At 32.0% G+C, this 23,577-nt stretch overlaps 1 protein-coding gene across 1 annotated transcript; it reads right to left on the bottom strand.

Annotated features, from left to right (window-relative positions):
* Positions 1-961: 961 nt before the first annotated feature.
* Positions 962-10,182, bottom strand: LOC148617208 (brain-specific homeobox protein homolog). The gene is made up of 3 exons (XM_088581623.1): positions 9,897-10,182; positions 2,052-2,236; positions 962-1,476 (listed from the first exon to the last, which is right to left on the bottom strand). Exons 1-3 carry the CDS (start codon positions 10,147-10,149, stop codon positions 1,195-1,197), a joined length of 720 nt encoding a protein of 239 aa, XP_088437749.1. The 5' UTR covers positions 10,150-10,182; the 3' UTR covers positions 962-1,194.
* Positions 10,183-23,577: the final 13,395 nt, after the last annotated feature.

Raw genomic sequence — 23,577 nt, 5'->3', positions numbered from 1 at the left:
AAATGATAATTTGCGGTCTAACTACCGGTAGCTAGTTTTTTCAAGAGGTTTAAGTACATCCCAATGTTACAAATCTGAATAGGGATTAACAGCACTCATATAAAGTGGCTCCTGTCTGGCGATTCTGTTAGGCATCATGACTTTGAATATTTAAAAAAAATTGTCGTTTCAATGGAAAGAATAACTTTATAAGACAATTTAGAATGAGTTTTTTGGTACTGTTTGATTATATAATACGAATTAGTTAGACCTCGAATGAAATAAACATTCCTTCACAATAGAACCATTTCAATGTTTTCGCGGAGTATTCGATAGTCATGCTTTTTTTTTTTTGGCTTCCGCGAACACGATGACTTTTTTCTACCCCAAGCTTTACTTGCGGATGTACACGGTGGATATGCTCATTGACTACTCCTCAGACAAAACAAATGGGACCACTCAACGAACCAGCGTCACTCACTGTCAAACACGCAAATACTTACTATAGAGTGAGGGAGGGTATTTTTTAACGTCCTTGACTACACTGTCGGGTCTCGCATGGACGAGACTAACAATATACCAACGATTTAAACTTATTTAAACCGTAGAAAAAAAGACGCTCAAGCATATCATAAATCGTTCCATACTTAAATTTGTGACACGCTTTTCGTTAAGTTTTGTTTTTTGTTGTAGTTATTTTCATTGTTTGTGTATTTGATAAATATAGTGCTCTTCATTTATAAACAAAACCAAGATTACAATAATTTATTCTACAAATGGACCGAAAATAACATTTACACAGTTTGATATCGTGATTAACACATCTGCAGTATACAAAACCGAATACTGTATAAGTCCTCTAATGGTGTATGGTTATAAAGACAAAAATGATGTCTTCGTCAATAACAACATATACTTGTATATCTAAAACATTTAAACAATAAATAAATAGAAGTCTTTTTGCAGTAAAAAAACGTCACTTTCAGTTATAATATGTCAGTTCCATTCTAATCCCAGTAAATCATTGTAAACATTTCACAGGGTATAGCACAGGTTTTGTGGAAGCACTACGACTAAAACTGGACATGCGCCGTCTCACACGTGACTTGAACATGGCTGGATGAACCGGGAAGAGCACAACATACTTTCTTCGGAGGGAAAGTGTCATTCGTTACATTAGAAGCAATATTGGGTAAAAGTTTAATCGATTGCACGTCACGTCGTTTCATCAGCAGTTTCAACGACATCTATTTCCTCTTCCGGTTCAGAATTTGCTTGGTCATTTGGCACAGTTGTAGAAGGAGCACTAGATTTAAAATGACTAAATGGGAAAAGATTATTAGGATGTTTAAAATAACTGTCTTCGGGAATAGATTCAGGTGTTTCACAATCTCGGGAGTGTTCATCTGATTGGTTTAAAGTGCAATCCGTTGAGTCACGTGGCTTCTTTTGTAGTTTCTTATGTTTCATCCTTCTGTTTTGAAACCATGTCTTTACCTGTGATTGGAATGAATTGTTTCCGTAAAAGAGACATAAAATCTAAATCCCTTCGAATTACAAATACTATCTGATTTTCATTCATTTTATCATTATCATACAACTAAACGAGGTATGACAATGAATGAATAAATACAAAATATTGGTCTTACTTGGACAAAGTGCTTTCCAGAGACTAGAGAGGTGTTTTTTTTTACATTGAAAGATCTGATACTTGTACATCGTATTAACATATATGAGGAGCGTGAAAACAGATCATGTAAAGCACATTATTTGCTATACCAAGTAGTGTAGATTGCTAAGATTTTCGTATTATTTAAAAAAAATGTACATAAGTTAACTGATTTTACGCGTCTTGCATATATTGACATAATAAAATGTCTACCAGCTTTCCAACTTGAAATCTTTACTTACTACTAGTATTAAAAGACTTATATCCAAATTATTTAGTACAAATTGCTAATAGAAATCCAAATTACTAGTAATTTGCAAGGAATCGCCGTACTGAAAAAATATGGAATATAAAACGGCCACGTGACATCGAAGCACATTGCGTGACACCACTTTTTAATTACCTGTGTTTCTGATAAACTAAGCTGAGCTGCTAATTCTACCCTCTCTGGCGTAGACAAATATCTCTGTGCTTCAAATCGTTTTTCTAGCCCATTTAACTGTTGGTCACTAAACACTGTTCTGGCTTTCCTTCGCCGACAATGCTTTCCAGGGCTGTCGTGTTGGAACAATGGGTTCAATGGGAAACCTACAAATTGAAGAAAATCAAACATGAACAAATGATGATTGAACAAAAGCACCGGAGGTCAAGGTAGGATTTCAATAGCAAATGACACACAAGTCCAGTGAATGCTTAAATCAGAAAATATGAAACAAATCATTTAAAAAGTTTCTTATCTATCTGGAAAACAGACATACTGAGATACTAGATCTACAAAAGCCAATATTTTAAGACGCATTGATAAACGGGCGGAAGTACAGACAAAGACCATATCGCCACACAATACATGTCAACATTTTTTAAAAAAAGTTTCAGTTCAAATAAATCATTCCTATAAGTAGTATTTTCAGACGGGGGAAGTAAAATAGATTCTAACGACCTGCGGAAAACTCAGTTTGTGAATAAGACAGAAGGGAAATTATGAATATTAAAACAATAAATATCACATGAAACAGGCGGGTAGATCAAATTGCGAACGTCATTAGGAATTAAATCATGTCTCAAATTGTTGTAATTTGCGACGACATTATGTAATGCCAGCATTCAAAGGGACCAATTACGAGTAAAGTGTTCTTAAATTCTGGTAAAAAATTTCGATCATTGCTCTTTGGCATACAGATTATCGATAATAAATTGGTGTTTATTGCTTTGATTTAATATTTTATTGTTATTTCTCGGAGGCAGTGACTTCCATGCATCTCCATATTGCAAAATATTGAAAAATATATAGGAAAATGCATTCATTTGAGTTCAAATTGCGTTTCAAAAGATTGAAAAGTAACCTAAATTGAGCGAAACTAGTATAATTTATCTTGTTACATAGATCATAGGAAATTTATGTGAATATATAAAATATCAATCACTCGTATCGAAAAATTCGATAAGCTGTAAACCTGTTTCAAGGAGTAAACTCTCATCACCAGCATTAGAATCGAATGTAAATAAAAAAATAATTGTATACAAGAAGTACTCAAAGCCAAAAGTATCGAAAAAGGAAGCCAAATTTATCAACGAGAGAATCTACCATGTGCAATACATGGAATGAAGCCTCGGTGTTTTAGCTATTTTGAAATTTGTAACACTGCAAACTTGTATAAATGTGATAGATAAAACGTGATAAATTTCGGGGTCAAACAAGTCTGACTACTGGGTTGGTGAATACCCTCGCGGACCTTTGGTCCACCATCAGTGGCACTGACCCAGTGCTACACTAATCATTTATATTGCAAAGTTCAATATTCAGTACACGTGTTTCTCGGGGTAAACTCTAATCGAGCCTTCATGGGAAACCATCGTGTTCACGGATCGTAAATTCATGCCAATCTTTGACTGTGTAATCATAATTCAACACCTTCTGATAGTTAAGTACCTTTAAGTTTCTATGTTTAAAACCTCGGTATTAAAAGACATGTGGAAGGGGGCATTTAATTCTAGAAAACATTTTGGCTCGCGTTTTGGTTGTTAGTAAGTAACTGACAAATCGCTTTCTCCATTTTATTAAAATCGGAATGGTTACAAATTATAAAAAAAAAACAAGCATATGTTTATAGCTTTGGGTAAAAAATTAGTGAGATAAAAAATAATTCATATTTACATGTAATTACTTATGTATTTTTTTTTCATGATACATTTATTTATATTTTTTCAATTTTCAGGAAGTAAATTTGAATAGTACAAGGACTCAGTTTACCGGGCACAAAAGCTACGACTAAGTTCGTATATTTGTCTATGTTGGTTGTTCCTGGTTTGAATTTGCAGAGTTTTACCTAAAATTTGCACGCAATTATCAAAACATTCAAACATGGATCCGCCATGGCATATACGTGAGACTATTTGGATATAACACTTCTTTTTTTTAAGTTGTTAAACAAATATTTCATGTTTTAAAATACCGTAAAAGACATATTTTATTGTACATGTACCTTAAAATATTGATTTCTGTGACTTTATATATAACTTTATTTGTAACATTACGCCCGTAGTGACAAAGCAACGATGTTGTCCTCGTTTATTGCTCTAAGTAAAAACCACAGGGAAAACGTTGTATTTCATGATTTTATACTAATTGTAGTTTTTATTTTTCCTCGAGTGACATATCTGCTGAATAAGTAGAATTAAACGTATGAATTTTATGACAAAATGTTTTCCATTAGTGTCATTACATTTTCAACAAAAGAAAAAACGGTGTTCATCGTCAACCGTAAGACGCAGGTAGTACATTTTAATTTCTATACAACATTGTTTTGCTTTAATTGTAATTTACATGAAGTGTACTGATAGTAATTATGCAGAAATCACAAATATATTTTGCTTTTGGAAAAGTGAATTATAAATTTTACAATGGGAGAAAAATTACGTGTACTACGGGAGGTAACTCTAAGAGAAAACATTAAAAGAAAACAACGGACTGAAGAACGTCTGAGCACACTAGCAATTCAAATCATACATTGTATAAAATTCATGCAGATTTTCTGACTGTTGCCGATCTTCAATAAAATGACAAAACTGTTTAGCAACACTGAAACGAATGTAGTTAAAGAAAGATTACTTTTATCACCGTCAAAGTCCCGACAAATTAATATGCTTATGTTATCATATGAAATTTTATCCCATTAGCTCAATAAACACCTAAAACCAGATATAACGATTTAATTATATCTCCCTCAACAATGTATAACACTCGAAGTCTATCGCTTAATTCCTAGAAATAATACTTCAACTTGGAACGCATTAGGTAAAAAGTATAAACGGGAATAAATCAAAAAGATTAAGTCAACAGTCATAAAGAATATGCCGCGGTAACAAAACCTGTAAAAAGGCTAAGCAACATTTATATTTACCTTGTAAATATCTCGGTTATAAAAATTAAGAATAAGGTCCTGAATATATGTTTTCAAAAGAACTGAAATTAGAATTAATTAGCCAGGAAGCAAGCAGTGACTGTCGTTGAAATATTACAGTCATTTGTGAACGGTTGTGATTTATTGTCGCACAGACGATTTCATATTTTATTTTGATTTTATTTTGTTCTTATAAAATGGTATGTATAACTGTTTGTTTCACATTCTAAAGCCAAAAAAAAGATAAGTACCCCTTCTTATATCTTTCTAGTTTCTGACTGATATTGTAGTGATTACCAAAAACAAAAAACAAAAACAAAACAAAAAAAAACCCCCAAAAACAAAAAACAAAAACAACAATATGAAAAACAAAAACAAACAAAAACAAAAACGCAAAGAGAAAAAAAACCAGGTAAATCAAAATAGAAACAAACAAAAACAAATCTAATCAAAACAAATTTAAACAAAAAAAAAAAACCAAACAAACAAACATAAAAAAACAAGAAAACTGATACACGCATGGTATCCCTCTAACTGCATTTTTTTTCAACTTTAATAAAAAAAAAAGAAGTAACGGTTATGAAGAAATTAAAAATGAAAGGAACATTCACCTATCAGAAATTAAGCTGCAAGCTGAATTTGAATTATGCTTAAGATGGTAGACCTAGAGTAAGGGAAACAACTCTTACAAATCATTCAAACATCTGTATTCACTTCACCATTTTACACCAATCTCATATAAGCATCAGAGTAACTTGGACTGATTTCATTCTGTTTCAAAGGAAAGCTTGACAGGCTTTGGTGAAATGAATATGATAAAAACATATCACTGATTTAAAGAGTTTCGTCCCTTACCCTAGGTCTACTTCCTGAACAAACGAATATTTTTTAGTTGAACACGCTATAATGCTTTTTGTAACAAAGTGATCAGAATACTGGAGTTCCGAGTTAAAAGTGGAGAAGTCGTTATAATTATTATCAAGTTTATATGGCAAATGTGAAATCATTTTCCTTGCAATTTATTATAAAAGGAAAAACGAACGTACAAGGTGACAGCGTTATATAGCCCTTCTTTCCATACAATTACGAATGTTTAAATAATAATAAAAAACGGGAGAAAGATGCATCCTTTTCCACAAAGACACAGTGGATTACTCGAGTAGCCAATAGACAAAACGGGAGATAATCGGGTGATCAGACAGCCGTTTAGTATTAATTATTGTCTATTATCTCTTAGTAAAACCGTTTCTAAGCTGGGCTTCCTGTTAAAGATAAGTACTACTAGATCCGATGACTTCTAATTTTGTTTTTTTCGCACCATATGAAACCGTACCTTTGTGATATCAGTATGACTTAATGTAAATATTGGTATTATCACCTATTCATGTGATAAATAATTGCAATTAAGGTGTCCGGCTACTTCATAATCGGCTAGTTATACCTGCAATTAGCAGTTCTTTGATGTAAATCTGGACTTAGTGAAGAAAATATGGGTTTCACTCTTATTTCTGTGAAAGTTACGCGTGTGGGTTTTACTATAAAAAAAAACAATGAATTAAAAAATCGAATCGGAACTTTTGCGCTACACAAAAAAGAAAATATTCTTTTTACTGGAAAGGGATCGTAGTCGATCAGAAATGGGACTTTGTGTTGAAGGGGCATTCTTGAGAAGATATTAAGCGTTGTGACTTGACCTAAAAATGTTAATCACACATTTGTATAACTTATTCTATTACCGCATACGCCCACGAGACGGCCAAAACTTAAGGCTTTTTCTAACTTACGTTTCATCTTCCTATATTTAACCCTCCACACACCCTTCAATTTTTTATTGATGAAACATTTGACTTTTGATCTCCTTTTCTCTTTTTGATAATGTCCAGTATTCCCCCAACTTTTAGTGTTACGTTGAGGTTTTACACGTAAAACTGTACAAGTTGTATAATGTATTATTCAAAAGCAAACATGTAATCGGAGATAATTATGAAATTACATTATCCTTCTCTGAAATTGTGCTTCACACAATTTCGTTCTTCCATGTAATCTTTAAATTTCCCTTTTCACTTTGAATTTGCATTGAATGATGTAAAGAGTGCACGTATATTAAATACTACTTAATGTATCTATATTACACAATTTCCATGGTTTCATCGTAATGTTTTAAAATTTCTTTATGCTTTTACAAAGGAAGTAAATGCTTGTGCATAACTAAGAAAAATATTTTTTTGAGGATTATAAAATTAAGAGATGGGTTGTATACCAACTTTGATATTAAAAACAGGAAGGTGATATCCAGTTTGACTTAATCTCCGTTTCTATCCGGTTGAAGCTATTTGGGAAAAAAAAAAACATTTGATTAAATATGAAAATCTCCGATTGCTAAGAACTGACCACTATTTACCTAAACCGTTTAACTGTCCAAAGGGCGATAATTCATTTTAAAATTTACAAATTTTTACGCTGTTTTGAATTTTCATTTATATACAATAAGGTATGAAGCTTCGTTTATGACGCCTTAAAATCAGTAAAAACAATTGCACAATTCAATCAAGTTTAGAAATAAAACCAAAGCTGATGCAAATAAAAATAAAAAAAATATTTAGGGGTAAAATTTAGTTGTAGGTAGAGAGTTTCATTGAAATCGGACGATTATTTTAAACCCTATACATTGTACGCAATTTGGTATCCTACTGCGAAAAACATAATTAAACTCTGGAAAGAAAGCATGGATATAGAAAGGCGCAGACAAGTTTTTTTTTAAAATTCCATAATAATGTTGACTGCATGCATCGTCAATCTGTCTTCAAATAATGCATTCATACCACTTCAGTTCATCATTTAGTGTCTGATGATTGAATTATATCGAAAGAAAAAGAGGGCATCTAATGAAATATGCAATTAAAAAAATGGGGTAAAAACAACTTAAAAAAAAACGGCCATAACTTTTGTGAAAATAATCCAATCAAACTGAAATTATTATGTATTCTATGATACTAAATGACTAGACAAAGTCTGAAAAAGATCCTTCGTTATCATCTGGAAATCGTCGGGGACGGACAGACGGACGGACACGCAACTTTCAGAGGGTATTGTTTCGTACTCGCCATTTTGTGTGATTCAAAATAAGGAGAAACGGAAAAAACGAATACCATTCCGCCTACGTCGCTCAGTAGCAAGATTGCATGCTTTTTAACAAAAGCTGCATTATAGGCAGGTATGGTATCTTACTTTTAATCTTGAAAAAAAAAAATAAAACAAGAGTTTATAAACAATTTTGATGCTTAGAGCTCTCAGTTCATTTTAATTTGTTGACAAAATTTTATCGTCTTGAATATTCATTTGTTTTGTTTCAAATTGTTTATTATATCCATACTGCTGCATGTACATTTAAATATAAGATACAAAATCTAAAAAATACCAAACATGCTTGAAAGAATTGAATGCTTTACTGAAATTTGAAGACTGACTTTGAGATATGAATTTTACTTATTGCTGTACTTGCATAAAATACCCCCAGTCATTTCAGTAAAGTATTTCTCTTAAATTCATATAAGTAAACCCTAAAAGAACAGTTCTTTTTTTATTCCTTCATATCTTGACATAACTTTAGTAAAATATTCATGTGCGAAAATTTTTAGTGATGTTTCTAAGACCACATACACACTCACACATACACACATACACACTCACGTACACACATACACGGAGATTTTTAAATTGTTACTAAGTTATTACTAAGTTAATGTATTGTAAATTGTAATACCAAAATGTTGCCGAAAAAATATTGTTTTATCTGCATTGAAGTCTACATAACATATAATCTAATTTGATTCCATTTATACGAGCACTGCAATTCAAGCATACTTGCAATGCCAAATTTTCATACAGATAAAAAAAACAAATTCTATAACATTCACCACATAATATTTTCAAATAAAGTTACACGACTGTAAATACTTATGTGTATAGGCATCTAGCCTTCATATTAAATTTCTTTCAAATATTTCTGAATTATATATTTTTCTACAGTGTCCAGCCTTTCAAAGGTATTTTTTTTCTGTGAAAAATGAGGAAACTAAATAATACAATTGTGCACATTACCCTAGGTCAAGTCAACAAACATAAACCAAAATGTAATCCATATTTTTTTCATTAGATAAAAGTATATTGGCATATTAACTCTTTTGAATTATTTTGAGTACTACTTGTACACAATTAAATTTTGGATTTACATTTTCCTTTTTCCTGTTATTTTTAATTTTAATGTTGCTGTTGAGAGGTTACTCCTTTAAACACGTATACACAGCTTATCGAAATTAACAATATATATGATTGATATTTTTGTATTGAGTAGGGCTTGTCGAATAAACCGAAAAAAAACACTGTCCTGATAGTAATAAAACACCAATGAAACTCTGTATTTTGATGTTTCATCCAAACTAATCAAATTAAATTTCCTTTTTTATCACTAGGCCAACATAACTTTCATAAAATCGCCGTAATATATATATATATATATATATATTGGAGCAGCTACATAAATTGTTTTCAGAGTATGTCATTTTTTTCTTTACTTAAATCTTTAACTAAAGAAGTTTTTAAATCAGTATTTTAATATATACATTTTTTTTTTAAAATGTACATTGTGTATGTCATTTCATTTTCATAGTTATCAAATTGTTCAAAATTATTCATTCCGGTCTATAAGGGAACAATAACTAATATTATTTTTGTAAACATCTACATTAAAAAAAAAAAACATACTGAATCAGCAATTTCAGAATATATCAGCCGGGAAAGCAAGACCAAAAAAGGTTACTTTATAACAAAAAGCAAACTATACATACCTGTAGTTGGTACAAGAAATGGGTGATCAGCATGTTTGTGTAGAAAATTCTGTGCTTGTAATACCTGGTGGGGGTATAGAAGGTGTGCTCCAGGAATGCACTGGAATCCATAATCTGCAAGTCCAGGTCGGAATAGCCCCGGGTTAAACTCGGTTCTGCACATAGTCTTTGAAGGTTTATTCAATAAAATGTCCTCAATAAAAAACGATGTTGGTCGAGATGAAGAGCTTTCCGAAAAGGTACTTAAGTTCATGTTGATTGTTCAGAGCACTATATCTGCAAACACCACAAAAAATAAATAAACAATTTAAATTGTTCGTTTTAATGTGAAATTAAACGGAAAACCTTGTTTTATCTTCTGTGAATCAACATCATAGAAACAACGCAAAATGTTTTCTTTTATCATAAAATGTAAATAATGTCGTTTTATTGAAGAAAATGTTCCTTTTAAGTAAATCTTAAAACAGCCAATCAGATGAAGCCATTTAGGCCTCGGCATCACATGATTAGCTGGTTCCGGAGGTGTGATTAACGAAATGTTATTAGAAAATTGATAAAATTAATCAACACGGGGGACTTGTTAGTGGAGTTTTACAGTCGTCTAATTTACCATTTCCTAACTGCTAACTCCGGTAATTAGGCATTCCGGAGTTCTTAGTTTTGATTCTTGATCATTTGGAATTTGCGCCCGCCATCTGAGGCCGCTAATCTTTGAGGCGATGATGCGCATAGCAATAAGTTCGACGGAAATCGGGATGATCTTTTACGGAGATTATGACGTGTTCGCATTAAAAGCGTTATTTGCAATAAATTCCCAAGATACACAAAATTGCTTACTAATTAATTTGAACATTAAAATCTTAATACCAGTGATCGGCAGAAAGGGACCAATTAAGGCGGTTGTCAGCTGTAGATGATCTATAAGATGTAGTTTTCCCCGTCAGAAGCTTAGATATTTCCTTGTGAGTCCGACAGCATTAAAATATTGTGTTTTACATAACCCTCCCACTTCTTCAAATGTTACAACCAAAAATATGGAATGGAATAAATTTTGAATTTGTGCCTTCTGTAATGTCATTGTGTCTTATTCAAAACACGTGGGTAAAAATAAACTTTTAGTATTTTCTTTAACTATTAAAATTCGTATAAGGTATTTTAATTTGTAACATAACTGGCTCTCTCCGCGTTCATTTATGGAATGTCATGGAGTTGTGGATTATTGTCAAAGAAAAAAGTTTTTTTTTTAATAACCCCATTCAGATAGTCTTGTTCGGTTCGCTTACGCGCTTAATTTACATTTCTGTCTGGTCTTTGACTTTAGTCATCAAACCTATAAAATACAGCATTTGTTAAGATAAAGAATAGAAATTCCTCAGTTATTTCTTTTACGTATAACGACCAAAGTAATATCCAAAAGCCAAAAAAAAATCTTAGTTTGTTGCACTGACAGGAATCATTGGGATACAAATAAACAAAAAAGAATTCTTAATGTTTTGATATTGCAAAACAGAATAACAGGGAGCGACCGTTTGACAATACTGGTGGCTATAATCAAAATTAGGACCAGACTCAAGAACGATCAAGAGAAGTTTTGAACATATTAGGTCGATTTTCGTCTTTTGTGAATAGTTTCACTTCATTTATTTTGGGGACTTTTACAGTTGGCTTCGTGATATGGAGTTTTGCCCATCACTAAAGACCGAGTGATGACCTGCCGAAGTTAAATTGTTCGTTGCTTGACTTTTGGTGAATGACTGTCTCATTTGAAATCCTTCAACATCTCTTATTTATATATTATAACGGTAAATGAGACGGAAACACTCATGAAAAAATCTCTACAAGCCCCTCGACCCCAAAATCACACAAGATTGTATACTCATGAATAATTTGAACTTACTAACTGGGTCGGTCCTAGAGATTTTAGAAGAACAGTTTCCAGAGAATTTGCAGGAAAAGGGGCTTCTAGACTATTATTTTCTCAATTTTGTTTAAATGTTATACGAAATTGACAAAATTTTCCAACAAAAGAGGGGTTACACAACCCCCGGACCCCTGGTACAGCCACTGCTATAATATTGAGAATTTTGTATAACTTTAATGGTGATCAAGGAGATTTTTCACAACTAAATAAACAATGCTTGGAACATGCATTTTACCACCTTCGCGATAACTTTTCAAAAAACGAGTCCAATGATTATTCATTTATCTGTTAGGAGGAACCTTCTTTTAAAGCCACACATGCATTTCTTAGAGGATTTTTGACCGTTTGTCGATTTAGACAATTTTGATTAATGCGAAGATTTAACATAACAAATCCTTTATGGTCAATAATTAAATAAATCACCCAAGAAAAAGCTTACAAAATACCCCGTGTTTATAAAATGATTAGGAAAACATCTATAATTGGTTTAAGAACGATCATACAAATTTTCTAACACAATTTCACCCACAGTGTCGACATCTTTAAGAAATGAATATAATTATTCTGTATGCTGTGCGGAGTGTGTCACTGGGGAGCTGCATGACTTAAAGTAATTCATATTATAAATTCTTTTCCATCTTGTTCAAAATGAGATAAAAATGCGTTGATTTCGATGTTATTCTAATTACACGGAAAATAAATCCGTCCGGTGTTTCCTTTAGAATTTAGTTATTTGTCGACCCAATGGGACCAATTTTCTGGAACGAGACTGATTTGCGGCGTTAAAAAGCATTATCCTTAGTCAATTCTCGAGTTGGACCATATGTGGTGTAGTTGACCTTTCATTATTAGCTTTTATACCCCGTTTATCTAGTTTCCGTGATTTGAATTCTTCCCAAATCTCTGGAAATCACAGAGAAAACCATTTAATTGGCTCCACTATGGAATAAACTGTCGTTCACAATGAAAAGAAGAATTGAAAAGCATCACCTAATGGGCATTTTAAAGATTTTTTGCTTACTTGTTTATAACACGTAATTTCTGCTTATTTGTTCTTGTTTTTTTGAAAAGTTTCCATGGAGCTGCTTTGGAAATTTAATTACGAACAATGGCTTGCAAAATGTATGGAAATGTATAAGAAGTAGACTCAGAGATCAAAAGTCAAAGAACATAACTTCAATTGAAATAGAGAACAGAGACCGTTCATAAAAAGGAGCATCTGAAATAAAATAAACAAAAACAAAAACAAAACAAAACAAAACAAAACAAAAACAAAAACCTAAAACACGAAACCAGATTAAATGGGCACTATATACATTGAAATGTATATTTGGGAAAAACTAAAAGTATATTCCACGGATGTGAGAAGGAAATCGTTTAATATCATTGTTTTATAATTTGTATTCTTTCTTTAGTTGCTAAATTCGAGAATCTTATTTATTTTTCTTATTTCTCTGTAAAGATTTTAAGGGGAGAGATGTGAGGCTGAGAGTGAAGAATTTTTAAAAGCAATTTTTTGTCACTTGAATTTAAATGTATACATAATTCGTCTGTACTTTATAAAAATAAAATTAGTGGTTGAAGTTGTAATAATAATAATAATAATAATAATAATAATAATAATAATAAATAATAATATACTGAATGTATATTTAAGATATGAAATGATGCCTCGGGATCCACACTATCCTATTTACTTGAATAAGAAAAAGATTTCTAAACAGTTCGCAGGATTTTTAACACAGTCATGTGCATCCATGTCAAAGTCCTTTCCCTTTTACAAAAGTATTATTTAAGATCGTAATGGGCTGGATATATCTTGATTTAATAACAATTGTCTCGCCTTTTAAAATTAAAACCAGAAACATGACAATATAATTTACAAAAAAGTAATATTTTTCAAAACATTGGATTTTAAGCACATTAATATTTTACCCAAGATAACAGCGGACACACGTATTTCATCGGCTTTATGTCATATTTTGTCTAAATTTTATATTTTACTTCGTGGAATAGCAATCTCCTATCAAAAGCAGGATAATTTTGGTCTGTTAGACATCTAGAATACGGAAATGGGTGCCGTAAAATGAGGATTTTTTTCTGTAATCCAGAACATGCTTACCGTTTTAATCCATGACATAAAAGGCAGAATTATATTTCGAACTGGAAAAATGGCAATTTTTTTTTAAGTTTTGAGTTAAAAGGAAATATTAATATTTTAATACTGAAGTAATTGTTTTCAATATTTTCTTTCAAATACAATAAAAGTCACTTAAACAATAACATCAACAATTTCTACAATTATAAACCATTCAAATTATTTTTTATCATTTTAAATTATCTGAAGGGGGGCTTGTTTTGTACAAAAATAAAATTCTATTGCATACATTTGAAATCATTTTCAATAAAATGCTTCCTATTATTTTAAAACAAAAAATTGGTACTTGAAACACAAGCATTTATTTCGACATTTTTTTATGGCATAAAGTACCCATGGATAGGGATGCATGTTTTTTAAGCAAGTGCCTGTGACTTAGAGCCAAAAAAAGAGAAGAGTTTGAATATAAATTTCCCTTGATGGTACATCACATACAACACATTTTATACGCATATCGGTAACTTATTAAGTTTAATTTTCAGTGATTTTTTGCAAATTTACTTCGTAGTGCATATGGGATCTTGTTTTGTGGGGTGTTTATCTACTTCACAGAGCATATAAGATTTCGTGAGCACGGCTATTTATTTACTTCACATATAATATGCGATCTTGTTTTGTCGGCTATTTATTTACATCATAGAGCATATGCGATTTTGTTTTGACGGCTATCTATTTTTAAAAAGATGGTGTCAAATGATAATAAAATAATTAATAAAATCAAGACACAATTTAATATTATAAAAGGAATTTATTTAGATATCTAAAATATATACAACATAAAGTAAATGCTAATTTTTGGAAGAAACTTTAATTCATAAAAATATAATATTAAATTAATTTTGTAAGATTACACAAATTTAGAAAATTGAGTTGAGCTGATTGGGGATTCATTTTGGTTTTTGCAGAAAATTGGCTACTAAGATGTCTGAAATTTTTGAATATATTTTCTCTTTATTAGGAAATTAAATTTTCGTTTCCAATACAGAGAATAGCATTAGATTAATGGAGAGATGATTTTCTTACAAATTGTCTCGCGTGATTCAAAGCTTTATTCGTAAGATTCAGAAGCTCCTTGTAATACGACCAAACTCTCTGCAAATGACGAGTGTAATTTAAATAAGACATAATTAGCTTAATTCTAGCCATTTCAACCGTTTATCCCAGAAAACGTGAGCTGAAAGCACCAATAATTTGACGATAAAACAGCCTGGTAAATGATTTTGTGTTATTTTCAATATTTCTTCAGAAATTTGGATTAGGGCGATGTTATTTTCTCAGAAGGGCGCAGGATATCAAATAAGCTACCCTTTCAGCCTATTAGCCGTTTCTTAGTGCTGGTTAAAAGCGTCATAATAGCTCTAAATGGCAACAAACCTGACAAATTACGACTTAAATGCCTGTAATGTCATTTAATTTCATGTAAAACGTTGCAAAATTGGTGAAAGCATTCATCAAAATCATTTCTGAAATATCTCTCGTCACAGGAGTGCTAAAACTGCTAGATCTAATTTCCTCATTTCGCAAAATTAGATGATTCCCCCAAATTGATGGTTTAAGTAAATTTTCCGTAATGTAAAATAATTGTTCCTAATTGAACAATGAAGTTACTTAGGCTCTCACTTCTTCCAGAGTATTGACAATAAAGAATATACATTTTCTAGACATGCAGCAGAAAGGAATTTATTGGAAAGCTTGGAAAATTGTGGCTTACAAAAATCATGTTGACTTTTTAAGAGGACAAAAATTACATATAATCTAATATAAAATAATTTTCTTACCTTTTTTGTGAATTAGTAATCCTTCTTTCCATTGCAAAACCATTTATCACGAGAAAAAACTCCATAAATTTCGGGGTTTGAAAATATTCGTATCCATTTTTCTAATTAATATTTTGGGATCAAATTCGAATATATTTTTGTTTCCGAACGTCGATGATGAAGTCAAAATTACGGGAAAAATTAATGCAGTCCAGGGCGGAACAGAAGTTATGGTCAAATTTTCCCAAAAGTAAAATTGTGTAAAATAGTAAATGCAGTATTTGTTTAATCGATCCTTAATGATCGGCCATTTTGAACTATTTGAAAATAGTTTTTGAAAAGTAAAATATGAATATTCATTAACCTTACACCTTAAGTGACGTTTACTTACTAATGCCCAAAAAGAGGTACTTGAGGGGATTAACGCAAAAAATGTATTCTCAATTATCATTAGTTTTTTTCTCTCTCTTTTTTTTTTCTAAGAAGTTGTCCTCAGCCGGGATAAATAAAGAAACGAGACAACCTAATTGCAATCGGGACGTCCTTCCCGGGTAGATAAACAAACATCGGAGTGTAAATCCGGATATTAGAAGGGGTGACGATTTAGCAGGGTCTGGATTAACGGACAATATGACCAGACAACAAAAGGATTAAACAAGGCTCTTTGTCACTGAATAGGAGTACTAATTAATATTAATGGCTGTAGATTATCACTGAACAATGGAAATAGTAAGTCGACATACGATACAATTTGTCCTCAAATAAGGTGAGCAATGGGAACAAGCTAGATATATTAAAAGTTGATTTTCACACCAGTATAGTGGCGGCTGGTTTGGAAAGGATAGAACCCCCTGATGTTGCAATTTTTGTTGATATTAAATTTTGTGCGAAATTCGAAAAAAAAAATCAGCAGTATCGATCCAGGAGCCCTTCGATCGGCACATTCGTTTGATCTATTTTAGGATTCACACAGTTCGTATATCGAGTTGAGGTGATTCCCAACAGACACATAAGTTGTTTTAAACGATTATTTAGTACGAAGTGACTGCGCGACACCAAACCTGTCAACAAACTGAATCTAGTAGAAATCAAGTAGATATTTATTAAGCATATCATTAATATGAGAAAAGGCACATTCGTAATGAGAATCATTGACCGAATAGAAGCTCTATTATTTAAATTGTTTTAAAAATTAAGCAAATCTTAGTGCCCAGATTAGGCTATGTGTCCTTTAGTTCATTTCAAATCAACTAGAGCATATTGGTTCACACAAGAAATATCTTGAATATCTAAATGATCTTAAATCAATCAAAAGGTGTTTTAATTTTATGTCAACCATAAGCTACCCATAGAATCAGGTAAATGGCGATATATTCCAGATGAAAGAAAATGTTTACTATGCCGATATCAGGTTGTTGGGGATGAATTCCACTACAGTTAAGCATTTGATCTTTTTACTACTAGGAAAATTACTGAAGTGTAAATTATATGTTCGACCGAAGGACAGCCGCTTCATAACCTAAGCAAATTATTCGAGCTTCTTACCAAAACAAAATAACAAACAAAATAAAAAACACAAAACACAAAACACAAAACACAAAAACAAAACAAAACAAAACAAAACAAAACACAAAACATGAATCTCCAGGGTACTTGCATTTCCTGGATAAATGTTTTTCCTCACCTGTTTTACGTTTCTGCTGTAATCCAAGTGTTGCTAACGTGATTTGTGATGTGATTTATTTTTACTTTTTATCATACATTTGGAGAATAAACGTAAAGTATCTTGTATCAAGGCGTATTTTTTCCACAAGGTGTTAGTATTTCAAAATTCAATTTTGGAGAAGTTTGTAATTTGTCTTTTCCATATTTGCTTTGAAGAAGAAGTAACTTCGGATTCAAGTATATCATTATTTCATAGAAATGCAATTTTATTTTTACATGTACCACTAACGGTAACAGCAAGACTAGTAGCGGCCTAACTCCACGCGTCCATGCTAAAATTTAAGAAAATGAAATTTTTCGCGGGGCGCAGCTATATATGCTCACAGAGGTCAAACCCAGAATAGATGGGGCAAATAAGGACAGAAAATTCAAGCTTGATACAGCTCTCAATTTTTATTTTGTATAAATGAACAACACAGGATAATATTTTTAATAAAAGATTTACAATAACATGACATGTGGTGAAAGCATTTTTGAATTAAAGACTAAAATCAGGAAAGATGAACTCAAAAATTTTATTTTCAAAATAATATAAAATCAAAAGGGAGTTTACACTAACAGAAATAAACTATTCAACAAAGTTTCATGAAAATTTCTTGAAGCATTTTCAGGTTGGTTTATTCCTCATTGTCCCACTTTTGAAAATTTCATAGTTGTGATTGCCCCACACAAAGGTTCCGATTGTCTCACATGTATTTCAGGGTAGAAAATTGCTAAATAAACAAGTTTATTATTGTTTATTTAAAATATTAGAAAACAGTTTTTTTTCTAATCTACTGATATCAAGCCTTCAAGATTATAACTTGTTATCTCCAAGTTGGCAACAAAATGCATTTAAATAAATTTTACAAATACAAACTAATACAAATACATGTGTATGTACTCGTATACACAGGCAAATATTTTTCACGTGAAATTCACTTAACACAAATTTCGTGTGAACATTTCGTGTGAATTTCACATGAAGACTCCATTCACCCGAATTTCACGTGAACTCTATCACTTAGTTTATTTGCTCAATTCAGGTGAAAATCATGTGAAATTCATGTGAAAATTACGTGAAATAATTTTGCCTGTGTAACATGTAATTTAAATGTATTACCGTCAATTAGCATTGATTGTAGGGATTAGGTACCACTTGCATGTTTTTAGTTCTGAGGAATTTGAACATTTTTAAAGTATTTGATTGATACTTATATTGTTGCTATTTTCTATACAGCTACCATGCATGCGACTGTAAGCTCTTCAAAGATGAAACCGATTTGTCTTTTTAAATAAATTCAATGCGCCAATTTTATAAGACATTTTGGCCACATTGAATCAATTTCTCGCTCGTCCAAAAACCAAAAGAAAAGATAGGATAGCGAGAGAGCAGGTTTTCTAATTTATAATTTTAACTGCTTAAGACAGCCTGCACTCTACGTCAGATAAGGTAACAACCAACTACTTTCTTTATCGACTTTCAAGCTGTCATACAGCTTACCGCCATTTCTCGGGATCATCACTAAGGATTGCAATTTTCTTTACACTAAATGTATGAGGGGTAAGATAAAGAATAACACGCTGGACTTTTAATAAAACTACATAGAATCATCTGCATGTATCCATGAGTTATACATTGTAGTTTGAAAACTGCGAAATTACCCTTTTTATGAATAGTCCCATAAATGTAAATTGTAAAATCGGAAATTTACAGAAGCTGAAAGGAAGCTTTCCTCAATATAAATGAACAATTTGTCAACATTTCATTAAAATCGCTGCAGGTGTTTTTGAGTTCTAGTTCTAAAACAGAAATCATCCCATTTTTGTACAAATAAATTCCCATAATTCATAAATGAAAAAATGAAATTAGTAAAAAATCTAAAGGGACCTCACATCAACCATTAGAAACAATTCACCACTTTCACACAAAATTGTGGCAGGATTTTTTGTTATTGTGCGAACTGTGCACGCCGGACATCGGTATACCATAATACGTCGCTTTTCAAAAGACGGGTGTATAAAATTCATCACATTTCTCCGGAATTATTACAGGAGGTGCACGTCCAATGCCGTAGCCAGGGGATGCGACGGGTGCGATCGCACCCCCTTTTTGAAAAAAAAAATTATTTACATCTTATATAGGAGGTGCACGTCCTCATCATGTATGTATACACTGTGCTAATTTGTAATAATAATTGTTAGTTTATACAAGGTAGGTACCCATAAGCGTGACGGACGGACGGACGGAGTCGAGCGGCTACTAGACCTTCATTTACTTTTGATGACGCAGATAAAAAAGTAGCTAAGTTATTCTTACAAGCATATGCTTATAGCCATACAATTTGGGTTATTTTAAGGAGGTAGACCTAGGGTAAGGGACACAACCCATACAAATCATCGGAACGTTTGTATACAGTATTTTACATCAATGTCATGTAAGCATCAAAGTAGCTTGATTAATTTCATTCTGTGTCAAATAAAAGCTTGATAGCCTTTGGTGAAATTGAATATGATACAAACATATCACTGACTTCATGAGTGATGTCCCTTAATCTAGGTCAACCTCCTCAATTGCATAATACTTGTGGCAAAATTGAGCTTTTTCTTATTGTTTGAAGTAATCACTACAGAAGTTTAATGGTCGTCATCATGAAATATTTCCATTGGCAATCGAAATTGTCGATCCCTTTGTCCTTGTGTCCCATCCCATTTTTCATTTCATATTCATTTTATCACCAATTTCATGTTCATCGCCGAGTATAGCTGAAATATTGCTGCTTAGGCGTTAAACCCCAACAATCAATCACCATGAACTCGTGGATCGTTTTGGTGTACCGATATGCACCATGAAAACTGATTTCAACGTGTCATGGTTTTCCTTTCCCCTTTCATCTACCTGGACTTGATTTTTTATAAACATCTCGGCGAGTTACTTTGTATTATTTTGTTTGTAGTGTATATGTCTGTTTGCCATGTCTGTTTTTTTTGTCCCTGGATTGCATTAATTTCTTTGTTTTCCGCTGAAATCTTGGTTCGCTTGATTACTCTTCCATACTTACAATGATCAACACGTCTTGTAACAGTGGTCCGGTATAGTCTTGTGCCATCCTACTTTTGGAGAGAATTACCTGAAAAATTATCATGGTAGTCCTATGGACTATCTAAATTTTGCCTTATTTTTCATATAAGACCATAGGCCAGAACCGTCATTACTGTCTGCAGACTACCTGTTTTACCTCTGATGTAGTCCTGTTGACCACCAAACAAATGAAGTTAGTGTCAAACCCTGTCTTATCTTGTAGAGTTTCTTGTTCTGAACATCTTCACCATTTTCATTACGCCTTTATATCTTATGCTTTTAACACTATTTGAAAATCCGTTGTGTTTCCATATGTTTTGACCACATAGTCAAAATGAAACATTTTAGAAAAAAATACTGTAAATTCTTGAATAAGACAATATAATCATACTTTATTTCTCCCTATAGATCGGCAAATTAGTAGGAAACGATCAAGTATCTCTATACCACTACTGTAATCCCAACGTTATCTCCATTTGATTACATGTTTCGAAAAATAGTATATATTTTGAACATTAAATGAGTATTACAAATTATATCATTTTCAGATTTTATCAAATCTAAATCGGCCATCATTTTTACTGTTTCTTTTGCAAACATAAATCAACCTAATTCTCACTAATATGATTTTAATGACTTTTTTAATATCAAAACTAAGCCTAACTGAATCTCTTTACAGAAGCGAATAACCTCGGGTAAAAATCAAGAGGCCCCATGATGCTTGTAGCAGCAAAGCCAGTTTATACTTTTCTATTCACTTATTATTCTATGAAATTAGGAAATTACGTGAAGACTTCCAGAGTATTCTTTTTTTCCCAAATTCGGCGGGTAACAAAAAAAAAAGACACATTTATTGCAGCAATTATATACGCAGATATAAATAGTGCACATCTAAATATTACAGATACTATCTGCAAGCCACCTTTTTTATCGCCTTTCATGATCGAGATGAAGTGGCAAAATCTAAATTATATAGTAATGCTCCATGATATACAGCTTGATAGAACAGAAATACCTAATTCTATACTACACTTTGAAAAACCACGTGTGAAACGTTGGTAAAATACAAGGAGTGACAGCAAAATTTTAGACCATTGATGGGAGACCATAATTAGAACCATAGAACAGGGGAAATAATTCTTTTAGCTAGTCAAGAATGCCAGTTCATATATAAAGCAAAATAACTAAACTGGTTTAAGCTTTGTCAACAGAATCATTGCAAGAATTTAATATTTCTCCATCTTCTATAGTTTTCAAGACAGAAACAAATACTAGAATAATCAGCCTGTTGCAGCTTGAAACAACCAGAGGTCAAACTATACATGTAAACAATTTTGACACATATGAACACTATATTCAAGCCTAAAACAACTCTTAAATTTTTGACCCAGCATAAATTTGTAGGTTAATGTCAACGAATAAAAGTAGTAAAAAAAATTAAAAAGTGTTTTATATTTGACACATCTGATCCTGGGGTGGAGCGATAAAAATGGTGGGGGGGATCAAATCCCACCAAAGAATTCAATTTTTAATGAAATCAAAGTTTAATTCTGGGACCCCAACTTGGATCAACTAGTGAATAAAGTTACAAATCAACGATTTAAATACAACACTGGAGAACCACAAGAATTCATGTTTTAATATGGGACCATTTGACATCTTTGATGACCCCAACAATCAATCAATCTTTGATGACAATTTGAAAATGGGTCCAGAATCCCAAATCAAAATACATGTACATCCAATTATTGTATGGAATATAGAAAGGACCTGGACCACTTTCTCCAGGATTCTGACCATAAGTTGGGCTAATTTTAAAGTGTCCACACGTCTGGAATTTTCATTGGAGTCTTTAGAAAAAAAACCAACAATACAAAGTTGTGAAACTTTGGAAACATGGAAAGTACAAAAATTAGCAATAAAAATCGTAGAAAATCCATTTTCAACATTTTGGTATAAATAGAACACATTGAGACTGGAATTCCCATAGAAGCACATCCGCAACCATCACAGGGTATGAATTTTTTTTTGCGTAGTGTGATTTAAGAACTCTTTTTTTATAAGCACAAGATGGTTGGTAATGTGTTTTTTTTAGGGGAAAAGGGAACTTTTTCGCTATGAATACAACAGTTAACGTTATGTAGCATATTACGACCACATTTGGTTGACAGTCGTACTCTGCATTAATATTGACGTGAAGGTTTTTAGTTCGAGTCTGACCCACGAATGTTTTATGTTTTGAATTTTTTGGTAAAAATGTTATCATTAAAATGCCATTTCTTATTTTCGATAATAGATTAGTCATATTTTATCACATGAAAGTTGGTATATTTTATAGTTCATGTTGTTACACCTATTTTCCAGTTGTTTCCCAATCAACAAAATATATTATCGATTCGTGACGTATCTAAATGCCTAATAATATAAATTACTTGTTAGTACATTTCAATGAACAAAATACCGGGAAAGTTGGCCCTTTATCTGTTTTTGGCTTCTTTTAGCTAAATGTTTGCCCCAAGACAGACTTTTGTAGGCTTCTGTATTAAAATATAAAGATAAGTTAATAAATTGAAAATTTCTTCTTATCTACTAATGTACATTAGAAGCAAAAAAATAAAAAAATAAAAATAAAAAAAACATGAAATTCACTTCTGCCTGCCAAGGACAATAACTCTCTTTAATAACTGTCATAACAATTGAATTTCAGGATCTTTACAGGGTTGAAGAAGGAAGGCCTTATTTATTTTCCTGTACCCAATAGCTTTTGAGATAAATATTGGAATATGCAATTCTAGCCTAGTGCTCTCTTTTAAAAATAGAAGAGGCAGTCATGTTTAGGAAGGAAACATGTAGGTCAGCACAATCGACACAATTTCTGTAGTATATACCAAAAGAATTCTAATGACCAAATCTGAATACAACTGATGGAGCAGATTTAGAGGACCATAAAGAATGTAATAAGACCTGGAAGCAAGGATGACAGACGAAAATGATAACAATTTGCCTTTTGTTATGGTGAACTAAAGAGAAAGAAATTTTCCATGGATGATTGAACTTAC

Source organism: Perna viridis, chromosome 5 (genome assembly GCF_037379345.1).
Source record: "Perna viridis isolate PV_CMFRI_1.1 ecotype Kerala chromosome 5, ASM3737934v1, whole genome shotgun sequence".
Classification (NCBI taxonomy): Eukaryota; Metazoa; Mollusca; class Bivalvia; order Mytilida; family Mytilidae; genus Perna; species Perna viridis.
The sequence above is the reverse complement of the archived record's forward strand: the minus strand, read 5'-3'. Positions and strand labels throughout refer to the sequence as shown.